Raw genomic sequence first — 19,045 nt, 5'->3', positions numbered from 1 at the left:
AGTGGTCTCGTTGACAGGTTTACTACTAGGTTTGTTTTCGGTTGCTCTGGCTCCGGGTTTCTACTCCTGATTGAACAGGGTCCTCCCATTGTACTCTTTTTTCTTGTTGAGTACCTCTTTTGCGCCCTCGCCCTCTGCCCCAACCTCTGCCTAAAAAAGGCTGGCGTATACCTTGGGGTACAAATTGTGGCGGATATTGTGGGCCAAATTGGGGAGGGCCCGGGGGAAACATAGGATATTGCCAGAAAGGTTGAAGACTTTGGTGTGGGCCCTGAAAAGTCGGCTGTGGATAGGTGTTATAATTACGCCTACCTCTCCTGCCTCTATATTGATTAGGTCCTGGATTTTCTGAGCTAGAATCACTGCCAAATGATGAGCTCCTATTGGAGGAGTTGGAACTAGCATCAGAAGTGTAGTTAGTGTTGGCCGGGACATAGTCAGCTTTGAGGTAGGGGTAGGCCTTTTCTTTGTCGAATCTTTTAATGTCCTTTTGTAACTTGGTCACTTTTTGTTTCAATAGATATTCCTTGTGTTCTGCGATCTCGGTATTGAGTTCCATCAGTTTAGTTTTGAAAGTAGGGCCTGTGTTGGTTTGTTTAAGAGCACTTTCAGCAGAGCTATGAACACCCACCTCTGCGGACCCTTGGACCGAGGACATCCTGGGGTACGGGGGACCCCAACAGTGCGGCTCCAGTGCAGGAGGATGCAGTCTTCCAAGATAAGGCTTAATATTGGAGCTTAGACCGTTCCCGGGGAATCCGGAACTTTGCACCGGGAGTTAAAGTGGTTTGGACAAGATCACACGTTTGGTGTCAAGTGGAGAAACCAGGATTTAAACGTGTTATGGTTTGTGACCGGAGTTGGAAACATAAACATCAGAGCACACCTCACCACAAGCTCCAGGTTGCGAGGATAGGGCAGCGAGAGCCATGAACACCGCCGCCTTTCTCCGAGGCGAAGCAGAAATGCCTCGGAGAAACGCAGCACGCGGTTTCGGATTCGGGGGCGTGTTTTTCTTTTCTCTCCTCTTGCCATTGGCTGGAGGAGAGCAAAACACGCCCAGCGAAAAGTATCGAAAAAACACTCGACCCCGAATCCGAAAAGGACGGGGCTTGTTTTGCGAGACAAAGACTCTTCTCCAATGGCTGGCCAGCATTTAAGAGGCCAGCCAATGGAGAAGAGGAGAGAAGAGGGGCGGGTTCAAGCCCCTCTTCTCCAAAACATTAAATCTCGGAGCGAGACTGCGCAAGCGCAGCCTTCGAGCCGAGACCTAAAAAGGGCATGGCTAAAAAGTGGAAAGAGGAGCACGTAACACGCCCCTGAATCTGAAAAAGATGGAGCCTATTTGGAGGGACGGCTCTCTCCTCCAATCGCTGGCCTCCGTTTAGGAAGCCAGCCAATGGAGGAGAGCCAAAAAGAGAGGCGGGCTAAATAGCCACTCTAAGGACTCCGGTTCTGCCTTCGGCAGACCGGACGGTCCCTCGACCTAAAAAGAGAGGAATCCCTTTGAAACCCAAAGGACTAGGATTCAGAATCAGTTTTAAAGTAAGCGTCCTCTGGGAAACAGTCATCCATACGGCTAGGCAGTATAGGTTAAGGCTGGTCTGGAGAAGCACACACACAGGGGCTTATTTATATGCCCCCTGCATCGCCGGTGTGTCACTTTTTGTGACGCTCTGGTGGTGCAGGAACCTGCTCCATATTTACCAGGCAGCACTGAGCCACTTTTTTTGGCGTAATGCTGCCTTGTAAATATTGTTCCCTTTAACACCATTTTCTGCCTTAAAGGGGCATGCAATGGGTGTTGGTGGGGGCTTTCTCAGCAACATCCATGCCTTTTTGACACTGCCCAGATTTCTAAAAATCGTAACTCTAAGGGAGCACTAAAAATGTACGCCTCCCCAGAGGAGGCGTAAGGGAAGTACAAGGAAGAGAAATATCTTTATTTCTCCTTGTTTTTCCCTTTTCTATGTGTGCTGCAGCAAAAGAGCACAGATAGATAGACGAAAAAACCTCTTGTGATTGTTTTAGTGCAGGACTATTTGCCTTCCTGCACGAAAGCAATCATCCACACAACACAGGCACCCTTGCTCCATGCAAGGGTGCCTGCGTTGGCGCATGGCACTCATCGGCAGCGCAGGGGAAAAGCATAACACTGCGCTGTATCTAATAGATGCAGCGCATTCCTGCCCTTTTCTTTTGCCGTAGGGCAACGCTGCGGGAAGGCCTGCGGTGATGCCCTACGGCAAAAACTGATAAATGTGGCCCTTAGAATTTAAAATATAACACGATGGTTCGGGGTTGTCTCTTTTTTTACTAATAAGAACTGATCTACCCAAATCAACCCTTTTTCCAACATTAGGATAATGAAATACTGGGGGAAAGTCGTAACTTTCTAATCTATACCTTCCAGTTTGCAGTCAGATCTTTAATGACACTTAATAGCTAGCTGTTCTATTTTAGGAATTTAACCTGTAAACTATAAGTAACAAAAGGCTCTCTCTGACAAAATCAGTGAACTACTAAGCTAGGCACATAAAGTATTGTTCTGTGATCTGCATGGCATGCGTCCTTTGCAGCAAGTATATCAACCCTCTGCGCTACCTTACCATAAGTCAAAACTTACATTAGACAAACCTCCAATCTCTCTCTAGGAAGAAAATTAATCACCAGAGTTATCTTGACATTTTTTTGTTGCTTGAAAATTGCTGCAGACCAGGAACACCATAGCAGATGCTTTTAAAACCATATTATAGTTTCAAACAAGACGCCTCCACCAGGGGTGGCTGGCACCGATCGGGGTGGAGGGCGGCGGGGGGTGGGGGGGGAAGGTTAAATAATTTTAAAAATGTAACTTATAAACACTGGGACAACATAGGGATATCCGGGGATCTCTGGGTGCGGGGAAAGATGGTCCCCTTCACGCAGCTCCAGGAGCAATACGAGATGGAATCGACGGAGCAGTTTTGTTACCGCCAGATCAAGCACGCGTTAGAGGCGGTGATTCCCCCCCGACACTACTCCACCCGAGGCCTCACCGCTAGAGGATAGACTACTAACAGATCATATGACAAGAGCAATCTCCATGACTTATCGGAAGAGTATTAACAGCATGCCTGACCCCATGCAAAGGCTCTGAGCCAAATGGCGGGAGGAGGTGGGAGCCCTAGATGACACTGATTGGCAGGAGGCGCTTGCGTCACCCAGAGAAGTAGTGATCACATCCAAGCTGCGCCTCGTACAGCTCAAGATACTCCACAGAATTAACTACACCAGAACCACTCTATAAAACAGGGAGAGCTCATACCCAACTCTGTCTACGGCAATGTGGGGCGATTGGTACTTTCTTCCATACACTATGGGGCTGCCCCACAATAATGTCATACTGCAAGTCAGTCATGAACACCATCATCACAAGAGTTAGGGGGAAACCAGTCCCTCCAGAGCCCAAACGTTGCCTTTTAAAATATTTGGGAAGCAACAGATCTTAACTCTGCAGCACAGGCTAGAGCACCACTGGGAATTATGCTGGCTAAAAGAAATATTGCACTGTCAAATGGTGGTAGTGAGGGAATCCGTTGCGGAGGTGGTCATTGGGGGGGCACCAACAAACATTGTTGCACAGGGCCCCCATCAGTGCTACAGCCGACCCGGAGCTGCCCTGTCCGTTTTTCTGTCATCATCATCAATGTAGGACCACAAGTACCAGCATGCAATGTGCAGACCACGAGATTGGATAGAACAAACATCCCTGGCCTGTGACAGATGCAACTGTCAGCGATGCTGTTGGTGCGTGTTTTGCACAGGCCTGTCTTGTCTTCAATATGCTGCTGCGAAAGGTTCCCAGGGCATGCTGGGTGCGAGAAGGAGAGCAGGGGCCTGGGGTAAGGGGGGGGTCGAGGGCACATGAGGGCTCTGCTTCAAGGGTGGGAAGCGAGCGAGGGAACTGGAGAGTTCACATGTTGTGAAAAGGGAACAGGTGAGGGCCTCTAGCGGAGGGGGCGGGTCTTAGGGAGGCTCTCACTGGGTGGCGGGAAGAGGTTAATTTGTCTCAGCTGCAGTCGCTCTCGGCCTATATAACGCCCCTTTGGTGGGGCCAGCGTTGTGTCTGCAATTTGCGCTTCTATTTGTTGCTGGCTGTTGAGGTTGGATCGAGTCGTTTGTCTGGTAATGTATGTTTTTTGCTTTAAACAAAAAAAAACAGCACGTTTGGCTGTTTTCTCCCGTTTACAGACGCAGAACCTGTTTGTGATTGTCATCGTTGGTTTGTTCTTTTCCTCGTCCAGCCTTATTTTGCAAGGCAGTGAGTTGGTACTCTCTCGCTCGCAATCTCCCTTTTGAGGGTCGGGGAGGGTTTCTGTAGATAGATGCTCCGAAGCTTCATTGCTTTAATCCTGTGCCTACGTCACTGACTTTATCTTCGCTCCCTTTGGCCCCCTCTCGAGGGCACCACTTCAGCTGGTCCGAAAGGTCTGTAGGCTTTGCGCTTGCTGCTGAGCAGTGTAACTTGTTTCTCGCAGGGTGCAATCCGTTTGGATTTCAGCCTGAGGTGCATGCATGACATGGTCGGAAATCCTGTCGCTGGTGACAATTCACGTAGCGTGGGGTGTCCAAAGGCGGCCTGTGGTGCTCCACGCGCCTCTCTACCTTTCATGATACCCAGGGTTACGAAACCCTTAAAGTGATTTCCATCTGTACATAACAGCGAATAGCGCCTCCCTTTTCCTCCTAATTCTCGTATTTTGAGGGCTAGTTTTGGCGGGTATGCTGTTAATTTATAAAAAAAAACTCACGTAACTTCGTGTGCTGCGTGGGTCCCTGTTAACGAATCCCCCCCCCCCCCCCCCCTCCTCTAGTACGGCGTCTGCTGCGCCAGTTTGATTTGGTATGTCCTAGCGATCGACCAACCCCCTGTCACAATGACTATATTCAGGCATGTGTTTTCTTTATGTAACACAAAGCATTCTGGCACTTGTAGTGCCATAATAATGAGACTGCTCCTAAGGTGCTGATGCTAGAAACCCAGAACCGGCTCAGCCAGCATTGAACCATGGGAGGTGTTAAACAACTTGACTGTGTACTTAAAATGTAATTGACGGGCCGTTTACCTGACTGTGTGCCAGCGTGCTACAGTTGTACTGTATCAACTGTTGCAAATGTGTAGATTAAAAGTAGGAAAAGGCTGCGGGCGTTAATGCAGTAGCCCAGTTGCTCGAAAACACAAGGCCTGAAAGTAGCAAACTAACCATGCTTAACAGCAATTCTCTCCCCCGCCGCCGAGCCTTTCAAGTAGACGTGATCCCCAAAATGCCATCCCAGACAGGTCTGCAGCGCCAATGGTAATGCCCGCGATGTATGTTGTGAACAAAAGCACAATGTAAGTGCGACACTTACTGACTGTCGGGCCAGACCTAAAAACTACAGAATCCATCGTCCGTGGCGGTGTGCCTCCAGGAGGGTGTAAGGGCTCCTGAGCCCCGCTCTGCAGTGGCGCGTGGGTCGCCTTTGTAATTAACGCAGTGTTTGATCTGGAAGTGCAGGAGCTCAAACTTTCATGGGTGCCCACCCTCCGGTGCTGGCCAATGCCAGGGTTGATTAGTACCAGGGCTGCACAGTCTAGATTCCGCTCGTGCTTTTCCTCCGCCCCCACACACACCTCCTTAGCTCACCCTTGCTTTCTTAGTGTGTGTCTTTCCAGGTACTGGAGGAAGAGTAGATCTGCAGGAATTTCAAAGCCGCACATCGAAATCCTTCTCCGCTTATACATTACATGGCTAGTAATTCCCGATAGTTTTACTCTGCACACTGACAATATTTAAAGAATTCGTGTCTTTTTCAAGGCAAAAAGCTTGCCAAGGCATGACCTCTCTGCAGTAGATTGGAGCAGAGGTTCTTTACCTTTTTGACCAGTGATTTAAATGGGCCGGTACGGAGTACCGGCACTTTATTTTAAAAGTGAGTGCCGGTACTTTGGCACAGAGTACCTGCACTTGTATTCTAAGCACTGCTTTTCAAACAACCTTAATAAAACAAGTAGTAATCCAGTTAGTCGCCTTTGTGCTGCTGGAATGACTCAAAGAACAGAAAAAGAAGGCAGAGCAAAAGGCACACTTTTCGGATTCGGGGGCGTGTTTTGCTGTTGTCTCCTCCCTGAGACTTTTCGCAAAAAACACGCCCCCCGATCCGAAAAGGACGGGGCATGATTGGAGTGACGGGACCTCTTCTCCAATGGCTGGCCAGCATTTACGAGGCCAGCCAATGGAGAACAGGGCAGAAGAGGGGTGGGTTCAAGCCCCTCTTCTCCCAAGTCATTAAATCTCCGGACTTCCGGTCTGTCGACCGGATGGTCCCGAGACCTAAAAAAAGGCTCAACCAGTTGCAATAGGTGTAGTAGTTAATCACATTCAAGAAATGCATAAATGTGCCCTGCAATTGATGTAATAAGATGCAACAAGAAAGGACATTTTAGTAGGAGTATACATAAGTACTGGCATGAAGAAAGTGAACCTTGTATCCGAGGATAACAAAGCTTGTAATGAAAGTGCAGGTTGATTCATGTGCATGGTACACCCTACTTGGAAATGAAGTGATGCATAAGCTATGGAAAGATAAGGACTGTATCCTCCTGATGTGCGTTAGGGAGGATACACGGATCACAAAATTGAGCAAAGGGGATATTTAGGGGCACAGTCAGATTTTGCTAGCTAACATGAGCGAAGTAAGGTCTATATAGCTGAGAGGGGATGATCATTGTATGGTAAGTCCATTAGGAGGAAACGGGAATAAAACTGGTTACCAGGGCTGCTACTCCAGTCTGAGACCTTTAAAACAATTAAACTGTTGAAAAGAAGAATTGAGCCGGATGAACACTTGACTGAGCAATACTTGACATTCAATTCTTATTCAGTATTTAATGGAAAATCGGGAGAATTCTGTGGGTTCAGACAATGCATAATTCTACAACAAATGGGAAGTACCTGTACGCCATAGAGAGAGAGGGTAACATACCACTCTTATATAGAGGAAAACTCAAAGAAATAGCGAAAACATTGTGAGGAACACATACTTGAACCAGTCGAGTTGTCACCATGGTTTCCTCCAGAGGTACTCATTAAAGGGCTCAGGTGATCTACGAATGCATTGACCTTCTCAGTCTCAAAGCCTTATGAGTGGACTGTGACCCATTGCCAAATCTACATAAGATGGTCTCTACATTAACAAAAGAACCTGATTTTTAACACTCAATGTATCAAGTGCGCATGATCCGGTCAGACGTGAAGACAACTATGTTTTCTTTTATCAGATTTTTTTTTTTTACTCCCAATGGAATGTACTGCTACTATAGAATGCCATTTGGGCTACCATCCATGCATAATCGGTCTACCAAAGACTCATGAAAGACTTTGGAAGGAATGCAAGGGGCAGTGGCATTTCAAGATATATTTTTGTCTTTGGGAAGGTTATTGAGGAGCATGATAAGAATTGGGGCATGGTGTTGGATTCATGGTATAAAAAGAATGCTCTGAAACTGTCTAAATGCAAAAAAGTATAAGTGGCTCTAGCATAAAAGCAAAGCAAAACCATGGTAAAGAAATCTTTTAGGCACCAGTCCCAGGGTCCAAAGAACAACTAGTTCTTCTTGGATTAACGGAGTGTTAAAAATGGGGTTTCTGGTTGGCTAAGGTGTACACCCCAACCAGGGTGAACCATTCTAGTCCGAGTAAGCTAGATGCACAACTGATCTAAATCAGTGCTCACCATCAAAAGAGGCAATGTGTAAAGTATTTGTGAAACACACACATTTTAAAGATAAAATAAAAACGATAGAAGTCACATGTATACTTTTGGAGATACGCTTATTTAAAGAAATTTCACATTAAATGCATGTAAAAGCTACTCCTTTCTAGTATGTGCTTTATGGTAATCTTCGTGCGATTTCAGTAATTCCCGTTGGAGGTAGCTATTAACTTTCCCACTGTCGAATCGGAGAGAGCAGAGCTCCAAAAAGGGGTTTAAGACTCCTGTTGCCCAAGTAAGTGAAACACCACTGCTCAATAGTTACTGAAATGTGAGTTGCGATTTTTCTGCCAGGTGCTTGAGGTTGTGTGCGTGGAGATGCAACCGCCTGAGAGAATGCAGGCAGTTACGAGGACCTCGCAGGTCCAAAAGAGTACAGTAACTTTGTCGGGTGGGGCCATGGGGCTGAGACAGAGCGGCTGCATTGGCAATCGTGGGGAAAGAGCTCCCGGTTATGCGATCCTCTCCCTCAGTTTGCGCGGATGATAAAACACCACAGCAGTGATTCCAGCATTGCAGTAGGGGCCTGTTGTTGCCCTGGCAAAGTATCAACACTGGGATGCGGCTGTGCTGTTTGTTAGGACCCAACAGCTGGCAAAAGGTGCACGGGTCCTTCACGGAACTGAAGTGCAGAGTGCCTTTCTTTCCAAAACGGGTTCTTTCCTGGTGAAAAGCAGTGCGCTGGAGTTCCCAGCACATGAAATGCTGGGCGATGCGCTAATTCTTTGCAGAACGGGCTCTCGCAGTAGCTTTGTTTCATTCTCACAGTCATTGATGGCCCCCCGAGACTTCGGGAACAGGGGAAAGATAATAAGCCCTTGGAGAACAAAGTCACAAATGCAGTGGTAGAAGGCAGCAGGCCAGCACAGCAAGGCAGTTAGAGTGGCAGTCCCTCCTGACACCACAGCAGTCCTTCTGGCAATATGCATATGCAGAACCAGCAATGTCTGGTCACAGGTCCAAAAGTGTCTGATTAGAAGAGTTCAGAGCCCCAGTACCTATACCCTAAAATGCCCTTGAAAGTGGAGGTAACTTCAAAGGAAAGTCTTTGCAGTGCACAGGTCCCATTTCAGTCCAGGCATGACTGCCCGGTTAACCCTGGGTGGTTGATCAGTGCTTTGTGTGAAGGTAGGCCAATACCTATTGAAGTGTACGTGTCAGCCCCTCCTCTTCCCTCTGACCAGGAGGAACCATCAGTATGCAGATGAATACAGATGCAGCCGAGTGCTCTGCGTTTGTGTCTGTCTAGAGGTAATGCACAAATTAGAGCGGTCACCCCAGCCCAGACATGTATTGGAGACAGGCTGGAAGGCATACAATGTGCTAAGAGCAGATAAATGCCCACTTTCTAAAAGTGGTACTCCTAAACTAGTAACGCCAAATGTAACTTTACCAGTAAAGAGGATTTGCCATTACCATTCCAAGGGTATTAAACAAAGCAGCTACTCCTCTGCAATCAGAAATTACTACTTAAAAGTATATGAAGCAATTCCCCATAGTCACCTATGAGAGAAGCCGCCCTCATAGTAGTGAAAATCAAATTTGGTCATTTGTCACTACCAGGACATGTAAAACATACAGGTGCAGGTCCTACCTTTTACTTATGTAGGACCATGCCCTTAGGGGTGGCTTATACGTAATAAAAAGGAGAGTAGTTGTAAATGAAAAGTTGAAGGGGCAGTAAACAGCGCCCACAGGCCCTGCAATGGCAGGCCTAAGACAGGTTGGAAAGGCTACTTAGCTGGGTGGCACAATCAGTGCTGCAGGCCCACTAGTAGCATTTGCAATACAGGCCCTAATATATGGCACCAGTAAATCAAATATGCCATTCAGATATACACCAATGTCATCATGTTTAAGGGGGAGCACATGCACTTTGAGCACTTTACTACTGCTAACCAGTATTAAACTCCTAAGGTCAACAAAACGAGAATCAGCAAAACAGGAGATAAAAGGCAAAAACTCTGGTGAAACACCACCCTAAGGGTGCCAGGTCTAACATTGAGTTTTATGCAAAATTCATCCAGAACTATGCAACCAAAGTAGAATTGCTTATATGGGTATTGAACACTAACTGGGAGAACTCAATCAAAAGCTTCCAATGAAAGAAAAAAGTAGTCAATGGTCCATGTTTAAAACAGTTAATCGATAAAGAAAGCGTTGAAGTGTTGTGAACGCAAGCAATTGTGGTCTAGGTGGAACCCTGTGTCAAAGCACAGAAATTGATCGGTCATAGAAAAGGAACTTTTCTATGAGGGCTATATGGGGGGGGGGGGGGGGGGGGAGGAGGAAGAGGGTTGGAGGTGTCTGGACATTTTGAAGTGTGTGGAGGGAGGGGAAAAGGGGAGCTGTGGAAAGATTCACCATAAACGAGGACCATAACCCCTTTGACAATAGGTGGACACATGGAGGATGGAGTAGTACAACTGCTAGGCTGGCAAGGCTCTCTTCCAAACTGCAAGCTTAACAGTACGAAATTAAATATGTATCTAGAAAAATCAAGGTCTGTGTGGATTGTATGTCAAGGTTGCCAATTATTGAAGGACAGGCCATCATGCGTGAGGCTTGTGAAGTTACAGAATGTGTAGTGGTTTTTTCACTTGAGGAAGTTGACAGGTTGGGTGACTAACATGAGCCTACTTATTTCTTTCAACTATACATTTTCATCAGTAAAGATTTAGATATGAATGAGGAAAATAGACATTTAAGTGCAGGGTGGCCTTAGGAGCGGAAGATTCAAGAAAAACTTTTAAAATGGTTATTTCAAACTGCATAAAGAATTGGCAAGCGAGTAACAATGAGAGGACAGGATCATTCCTCCAATTGATCCAAGGAAAAGAATACCTGAATGTTCCCACATAGGAAATATCTGTATTTCTGGTACTACAAGGCGTGTACATGAACACTTCTGGTAGCCAGAGATGGATACTATGATTGACAAACAAATCAGTTTGCACAGGCTTCATGCTTCTAGTGACAATGCTAATGCATTACTTCCAAGGCATGTCCAGTTAAATCACTCGAGGACCGTTGAGAAAACTTGGGATAGATTTTATATTCCCTTTTGGAAATTAAGAGCTCTCTATTCGACGAGGAAACTTCCTTTTTCATAAAACGCTGTGTCCCTTCATTGCCTCAATACCCTTTCAGAGCGGAGGCCAGTTCTGAAGGTTTACCGCCAACTGTGCCTGTCTACCTCAGTTTCGGGGGCAACCATAAGAGTACTCAGTCTGAAAGCTTAGTCTAGGCCCCAATAAGCCCCTATAATGTTACCTGCCACTTCTTTGCCCGTCTTTTGACGTCTTCTTCAGAGTTCTCATTCTTGGTTTCAGCAACCTCCTGGATGGAGGTCAGAGTTCCCTCCCTGTCTCACCCAAGTTCTCTCTGGGTTCTTCCGTTTGCTCGCCAGCCCCAGATCTCTTAGCAATGTTGCCTCATGCGACTGCGCCATGATGTAATGAGCCCACCTCTGTTCCACCCTGGTCTTCAGGTTACTGGGCAGCAACTCACAAGTCACACGCCTCAGAGCTGTGTTTTTTTTAGCAAGCAAAGGTTGCAAACCTTGTGGCGGTCTTTGTGGGTGAACTCGTCATGGCCCCTGCTTTAAACTATACATTTCTTATTTTTGCTTGGTCAGAATATTTTTTAGCTATATTAGGTGGTCTCCTTCTTCGCCCCCCACTTTTCCATCACGATGTAACACTTAATTATTTACTTGGTTTATCTCCTCCGCCATTTCCTATCCTTTGTTTCCCTTTCTCTCTTTCTCCTCCTTTCTTTACAAACTGTGGACTTACTGTTTGCAATGCTATCTTACAATATAATGATTCTTTGTGCAAGATATGTCAATACTTTAAGCATTGCACGCAAACGATTGTTGCATATATACAGCTTTTACATAAATGTTATATATATATTTTGTACATTTTGGTTTTTGATATTGTGAAATATTACGTCTTTTCTTGGTACAGGATATGTTTCCTTATTGGTTTCTACTATGTAGCTATATCATTTCAAATCTTGCGTTGTGTTCTGTTTTTAACAAAAAGGGTTTTAGGTTGTTGAGTGTCACGTTATATCAGTCTATGTTGAGGTTTTCTTTATCTAGGCCTGTGTCTTTATTTTTATGTAATTTATATGCATTTTTGTTACATCTTACAGCCCTGAGGAAGTTTCCTATGCGGGAATGAAACGGGTTGGCTGGATTGTCTTAAACTCAATGAAGAAAATAAAGAATTTGATGAATAAAGAAGCTATTTTTCCACTAATATTGGCCTATGGGACTCTTTGAGCTGCGCACCCCCATTTGTTGCACAACACCTTCAGTGCTTTCTGCTGTGCTTCCAGACCCTACATCTTGGTAAGATTATTGAATGCTCACCTTGAAGATGGAACAAGCCTGAAAACTGGAGTTAATACATTGAATTCACACAATAGAACTATTACAGGAAGTTTATCAACACCCAGCTTACAAAAAGCCTTTATTTCTTTTTGCTTTCCTTCTCCCACAGAAAGAGGTCCAATACATTGCCTCAATTCTCTCCATCTTAGTGTTAGCAGATTAGCCCTGCTTCAGACTACAAAGCTTAAACAAGCAAAGAAGGTGCTCAACAAGCTGTTCAACAGCGACCTAGCTAGCAATAACAGTGGGCCTGAAACTGGAACATTAAGTTTAAATTAAGAAATAATCTATTGCTGAGCTCTACAAACCTCATGAGGGTTCAAGGCAATTCAGAGGGCAAAGACTTAATACACTACCAATTTTTTTTTAAAAAACTGCAAAATAAATAAATAAATAAATAAATAAAACACCCCAAAATATAGGTCAAATCTTTAGCTAAGTTACAGGACTGTATACGTTCAAGAAAGGCCTCTATGTCATCAATTTTCCAACAACTAGTTTAACTTTGTCAAGATGATGTCCTGTACACAGTAAACTGATCCAATTGTTCATTCAAACAACCCATGTTGTCAATACTTTTACAGTGATGAGCTGTCTATTTAAAGCCCAATCAGTACAGGTATTGTAAATGCATCACTCCAACAAGGTAGAGCCCCAACTCTAAACAATTACATCAAGACACCAAATCACTACTTGACCAACTCACTAGAACTGTGTAGGCCCATGCCAGCTTGCAATAAATCTAATTTTATAACCAGGAGGCGGGAAGAAAACAGATTGCAGACATCAGGGAGGTCAGCTTTCCTCCCTCCTCATCAGTCAACCAGAAATAGTTTTGTTATCTGTAGTCTCATACATAACTGATCATATGACTTAATGAACAGCTTTGCAAGGTGGGCCGTGATTACCAGCACAGGTCTAGAACTGCATCATCAAAATCTTTGCTGTTCCTTGACATTCATACAAGATACTTGCACAAATGATCTCCCAAAACCAGTTGTAATATCAAAATCCACACAACAGACATTCAAATTCGTGTCCACTTGGGCAACAAAGCAAATCAACAGTTTGGTAAACTTCTAGTGGGAGATGAAGTGCCTTCATTTAAGTGGCACAAAGGCTGAATAATTGTCCAAACGGGCACCTAAAATTTGAATAACAAAAAACTCTGAGCTATCCCATTTCCAGATCTACTTGCAAAATAGATCTTGGGGTACAGTTATGCAACACTGAAAGCTACAAATATGGGCTCTCATACGATATTTCACTTTCCAGTAATTAAAAGGGTGTGGGGGCATGAAGGTTGCAAGATTTTAAAGGTTGACCCAATGATCAACAGCAAACACTGCCAAACTGCCTCATGCTTCACAAATAAAATAAAACAACCACCTGAGAATAAATGGACTATAATTCTTTTTCACAACAACTGAGGAAACTCGGATTGGTTCTCTTCTCCAACATGAGTCAGGCATCTCTTGCTGCAGGTAGATCATTATCAGACCCCATGTAAGGGTGGGTTGGGATGGAGGTGGGGAGAAGAAAAAAAAAAGATTAAAAAAAATTCCAATCATCCAGCCAGAGTCACCTTCAAACAGGTACTACAATGAGTTGCCTTGTTTTCCTGGAAACCCCAGAGATCTGTCAGCACCTCAAGTATCAAGGTATCAAATTCAGCAAATGCGTGGAAAGTTCTCTGATCAATATGTCCATCATTCATTTTCTACCAGAACCATCTGATAAATCCATCTGTAAACATGAATATCTTTGGGTCCAAAAAAGGTAATAACACTACTCGTTGAGCCACCAATCATCATCATGAAGAACCTCCATGAAGGCAACTACAAACCAATCTGGAGGGATCTTCAGGTTTCAATGTGTAGCTACATGAAGTTTCATGTGCCACATAATAGAGCAAAGTGATATGAACTGAAAGCGACACAGCACAGTGAGAAGTGAAATGATGGTACTGGGAAGAGGAGAAGATGGTAGGCATTTCTACAGAGGTACTCTGGTAACAAGGAAGAATTGTCTACTGGAGAGAGGACTTCTGCTCCATGTGGAAATAAAGAAGGGATGATCCCAATGAATCGCAGTGTGATGCAGTCTATATTTTTTGTGTTTTAGTATAAGACCTGTAATCTTATCTTCCTCGTGATCTTGGGTCTACCGAGGATGGGATTGATCTTGCTTGCAGGTATTGTGGGAGGCTAAGTTCACATCTTTGTAGAAAACACAGTCTTCAAAGGTTATGCTGGCAGTTCAGTGGAATTAATCTAGATGTAATCCTACTATACACGAATGGAACCTGGGTAGGTCACAGCAGGCAGGATGATCTTTAGGGCCCTGGATGTTCCACCCAAAATGCTTATCACTAGGGCACTGACTATGAAGAGTAGACAACAAGATCTTGAAAGGAAGATCTAAATGATTCTTTACTTTACAGACAGTTGGTGCCAAGCAATTTACATCTTGTGAAAGAAATTGGGGTTTGTGCATTCCCAGGAATTTGGGACCGTTGAATAGTTGTAGAGTGATGCTGTAAAGGCTCAGATTCAGCTCAGAACTCTTTCTGTGATGATCAGAAATTCCACCTTCAGAGTGCAGACTCAGAGGCAGGCCTTCTATATGAGGCTTGAATTATGGCAAAGCAATCTTTCAAACATCTGATGGCATGTAAATAGGAGACTTTGATACAACAGAGTATAGTGTGCATGCTGATGGATCATCTAGCTTTCTGTCTGTCATAAGATCTTTAAGTGAATACAACTGCTGATGGGATGAATTCTGGGAAAAGTTACAGGTAAGTCCCCTTTGCCATCTTCCCAAAGTCCTCTTGATCCTCTACCACACAGGGAACAAGTATGCAGAGGGAACACATATGCAGCGGGCATCTATCCGTTTTGCACACAAAACTACAAGATTTGTCAGGGAGATGTAATGTTTTCTGCCATGCTCCCTTGGTAGTCAGCAGACAGGTTAGACATTTTAATAAACAGATCACCACCTGTTGACAAGCATGGATACCCTACCTTAAATTACCGAGTTTCCATGTAATCTAGAACACCACATCCAGTGAACATACAGCACCATCTTTTACATCATGTGCCTAGAAGACTACAACATGCATCACATTCCACTACCAGGACTTTAACTACTTTAAATCACCAGACAGGTCCACATTCTGGGCTAAAAAGACTGTATTCCACAGCTTTTGGGACAGTGAGAAATAGGAATTTGCAGCATATTGCATGGGGACAATTCCTTTTCATCACTCCAGTCTACGCGGGCTGGCGGCACAATGTTTTCATATAGTGTCGCCAAGCTCTGGAACCGTTTACCCCCTCAACTCAGATCCAACTCCAACCTTTCTTCATTCCGTAAACACTTAAAGACCTTTCTTTTCACTCTCCAAAATTAATTCCCGAAATGTCCCGGCTGCCCCTCACTCCATTCTGCAAGTAGCGCTTGGACGCCTCCGGGCAGCAATCGCGCTTTATAAATCCACTTTTCATTTCATTACTCTTGCTATTTACCCCTAGCTACACCATCACATATCTCAGTTCACCACAACTATAATCATTCAAATACGACAGCTTAAGTACTTCTGTAGCCAGTGTTAAAGAATCAATACCGGCTCATACATGCACCATTTTATTACTGCCAGTGAGAGGGGTGCATATTCAGCCTCCACTAAGGTGGCATAAGGAACCAGAACCTAAATCCAATCTATTGTTAAGGATCAGTGGACTAGAATAAACATAGCTAGTTATTAACCACAGTAACTATTCTTACAAATTACAACTCTGGTATTAGCTAAGATTCGAAGTTGCCACTTCTAACAAAGAGATGCAGACCAGACATTGGATAATTTCACTTAGCAAAACCCACTCAATGCGCTTAGGAGTCTAAATTTTTTTAGGGCTTGGGAAACACTGTTAGGCTTGGCCCTGTAGGATCATCCCCCAAACGTTTTGCCTTCACTCCTATTTTTGCTGAATTTGTTTCTGGTCCTTAGGACTCTGCACACTACCATTACTGGCCACTACAAAAGTGCTTTTGCTCTCTCTGTAAAACATGGTGGGATTGGCACCTACCCGATTGGCATATTTAATTTATTTGTAAGTTCATAGTACAGTGGCACTACCTGTGCCCAGGGCCTGTAAATGAAATCCTACTAGCGGGCCTGCAGCACCAATTGTGCCACCCACTTAAATAGCCTATAAACAAGTCTCAGGCTTGCCATTGCTGCCTATGGTTTTTAAACTGCCATTTTGATCGAACAAAATAAACCTTTTGCCAGGCCCAACCCTTAGTTTTTATTACATACAAGTCACCCCTTGGGTAGGCCCGGGACAGCTCAGAGGATATGGTGCAATGTATTCTAAAAAGTTGGACATGTTATTTTAAGTCTTACATGTCCTGGTATTGAAAAACTCAAATTCGTTTTTCACTTCTGCAAGCCCATCTCTCCCATGGAATAACATAGGAGTTCTCTTATTACATTTAATAGGCTGTAGCTTCCAATTGCAAACCGGAGACTCATTCATTCTTGGTGTCTTCGGAATCATAATGAAAAATCCTAACTTATAGTGAAGTCTGATTTTAAATTCCGATTTTGAAATATGCCACTTTTAGAAAGTTAGACACAAAGTTGATGGACAGAATGCAGAACAAATCAAAACAGTCACCCCCAGTCAGGAGATCTGGGTTAAATCCATCATTCTTTTGCTCACCATGACACCCCAGTTTCGACCTGGCCATATGCAAATCAGTCTTGACCCTGTGCCTCATGGGAACAGTCCAGCCCGAACTGCCAGGCCCTCCCTGGACCCGAAACAAGCATCCTAGGACCGGTTTCGGGGTTTCACCCCTCTTCAGACAGGTTAGCTTTATTCCAGTGGCACAGTGAGCCCAGGACCAACGTCTGGGCATACCTGGCGCACTTAGGGCGAGAAAGCAAAAGACAGTTGGCATTTCCTGACTTTGCCATTTGGTGCATGCAGTCAGTCTCTGGGTCACATGACTGAGTGTAGTTTACAGTGGGGCTTTGTTTATTCCTCTTAGACAGCCACACACAATAGGGCGCTAAGGTGCATCTGTTGAACTCTGGACCACCAGTGACTCCAAAGGGTAGTTCACTGCCCTCCTGAAGGCCCCAACAACCTCGACCCTAGTACCAGGACTGCCATCCGTGAGTCTAACCGGCCATGTGATGCCTCTCCAGTCATGGACCCTTAGAAGTGCACCCAAGGTGCTCTGCCAGCCTCTGTGGATCCAGCGGAAGAGGCCCATTTCCTCTGCTGCTGCGCAACCCCAAGCAGAACCGATGCATCTCTGCAGCTGCATGGATTGGACTATTCACAAAGACCTGCATCGCCTCCACAACCTCTTCTGAACAAACCCCTTCATCCCTCATTGAAAGCAGCCCCAACGGCAGACTTGCATGGCATTGCAGTCTTTCAGCTCCTTTGAACCGATGCATCGCCCCGACTGCGCAACACATCCTCAATGCTGGACTTCACATTGCCATCCCCGATAACGAGATCCTCAGTGATGACGCAGGACTTCTAATCACAGCCTCATCGAAGAACAGAACTATTGCTTCGGATGCCAGACACATCTTCAGAGTGGATATCGCAATGCTCCTCCAACCAGAAATTAAGGTACTTTGTTCAGCAGGTCTGTCTGGGTCCCTGTAGGAGGCCTATGCTCCATCACAGTTGGTGCTTTGAGATTTTTAGAGCTATTGTCACTAAATTCTTTAAAATTGCATATATCCGGTCCTACGGATTGGATTTGTCATTTTGGTCTGAATTTATTTATTAAAGAAAGCTCTATTTTTCTAACTTGGTGTGGGAGCCTATAGGTGTTTTTTATTTATTTTTTTTTTTTTTACTTTTACTATTTGAAGAGTTGCACTAATACTTTATACATTGCTTACAAGTTAAGCCTGCCTGCTCAGTGCCAAGCAACCAGAGGGCTGAGCACAGGTTAATTTGGGGGTTAGTTGGTTTCTCACCCCAACAAGGACTGTGGACGATGCTTGACCAGGGCTTACCCCCCTAGACAACCAATAACCCAATTTCTTGTAATTTGATTAAGTAATCTTAGACACGCAGGGCAGGAACACAACTGATCTTTGTTACAATTAATCAATTTTAATTACTATGTTAAAAAGTCAGTGAGACATTGTCTCATTACCAACCTCCAATAATCAGGACAAGACAAATAAAATTTACAACTGCTGGGTTCCATGTGCCATTGCCATGTAAAGTTGATGCAGTGGGTTTGCAAATTTGAGCCAATAGGACTCAATGTCTATGAGGTTTGTAAAACGCTGATCACGCAATCTTGTCAAGCTAAAGGGCAAAATCAGTAGTGGCAGGGTGTACAGCGCAGAGGAAACTAGCAAGTCTCACAAAGCAACACAACACGCTGCAGCATTGAACGACAACATATTTAAACGTCTTACCAAAATCAGCAATCTTAGCGTTCATATTAGCATCCAGCAGCACATTTTCTGGCTTCAGATCCCTATGGACAACCATATGTCTATGGCAATAATCCACACCAGAAATAATCTGCTGGAACAGACGTCGACTTTCTTTTTCATCCAACTAAGAAAAAGATAAAAAACACTGAATTATTTGTGAGAACAACCGTTGCTTATTTACATAGCAAGACCTTTCAGAAAAACAAACATTTAGGAAAGTATAGGCTTTAGCAATAACGAAATACGTATAGGCCCATGAATTAACAGCAGCATGTATATAAGAATTTATTTGGAATATAGATGTGTAACTGCATGTGTATTGCTTTGTATAAAAGTTTATAATAATTGTTTTT

At 44.5% G+C, this 19,045-nt stretch overlaps 1 protein-coding gene across 1 annotated transcript in view; it reads right to left on the bottom strand.

Annotated features, from left to right (window-relative positions):
• Nucleotides 1-19,045, bottom strand: part of PRKAA1 (protein kinase AMP-activated catalytic subunit alpha 1) — a 217,081-nt gene that overhangs the window by 70,708 nt on the left and 127,328 nt on the right. Inside the window, exon 4 of the mRNA XM_085631163.1 lies at nucleotides 18,672-18,816. Coding sequence (XP_085487289.1) covers nucleotides 18,672-18,816 — 145 coding nt within the window. The remainder of the gene's footprint in view (nucleotides 1-18,671; nucleotides 18,817-19,045) is intronic.

This window comes from Triturus cristatus, chromosome 2_1, assembly GCF_964204655.1.
Source record: "Triturus cristatus chromosome 2_1, aTriCri1.1, whole genome shotgun sequence".
NCBI classification, from domain to species: Eukaryota; Metazoa; Chordata; class Amphibia; order Caudata; family Salamandridae; genus Triturus; species Triturus cristatus.
Note: the sequence above shows the minus strand (reverse complement) of the source record. Positions and strands in the feature narration are given on the sequence as shown.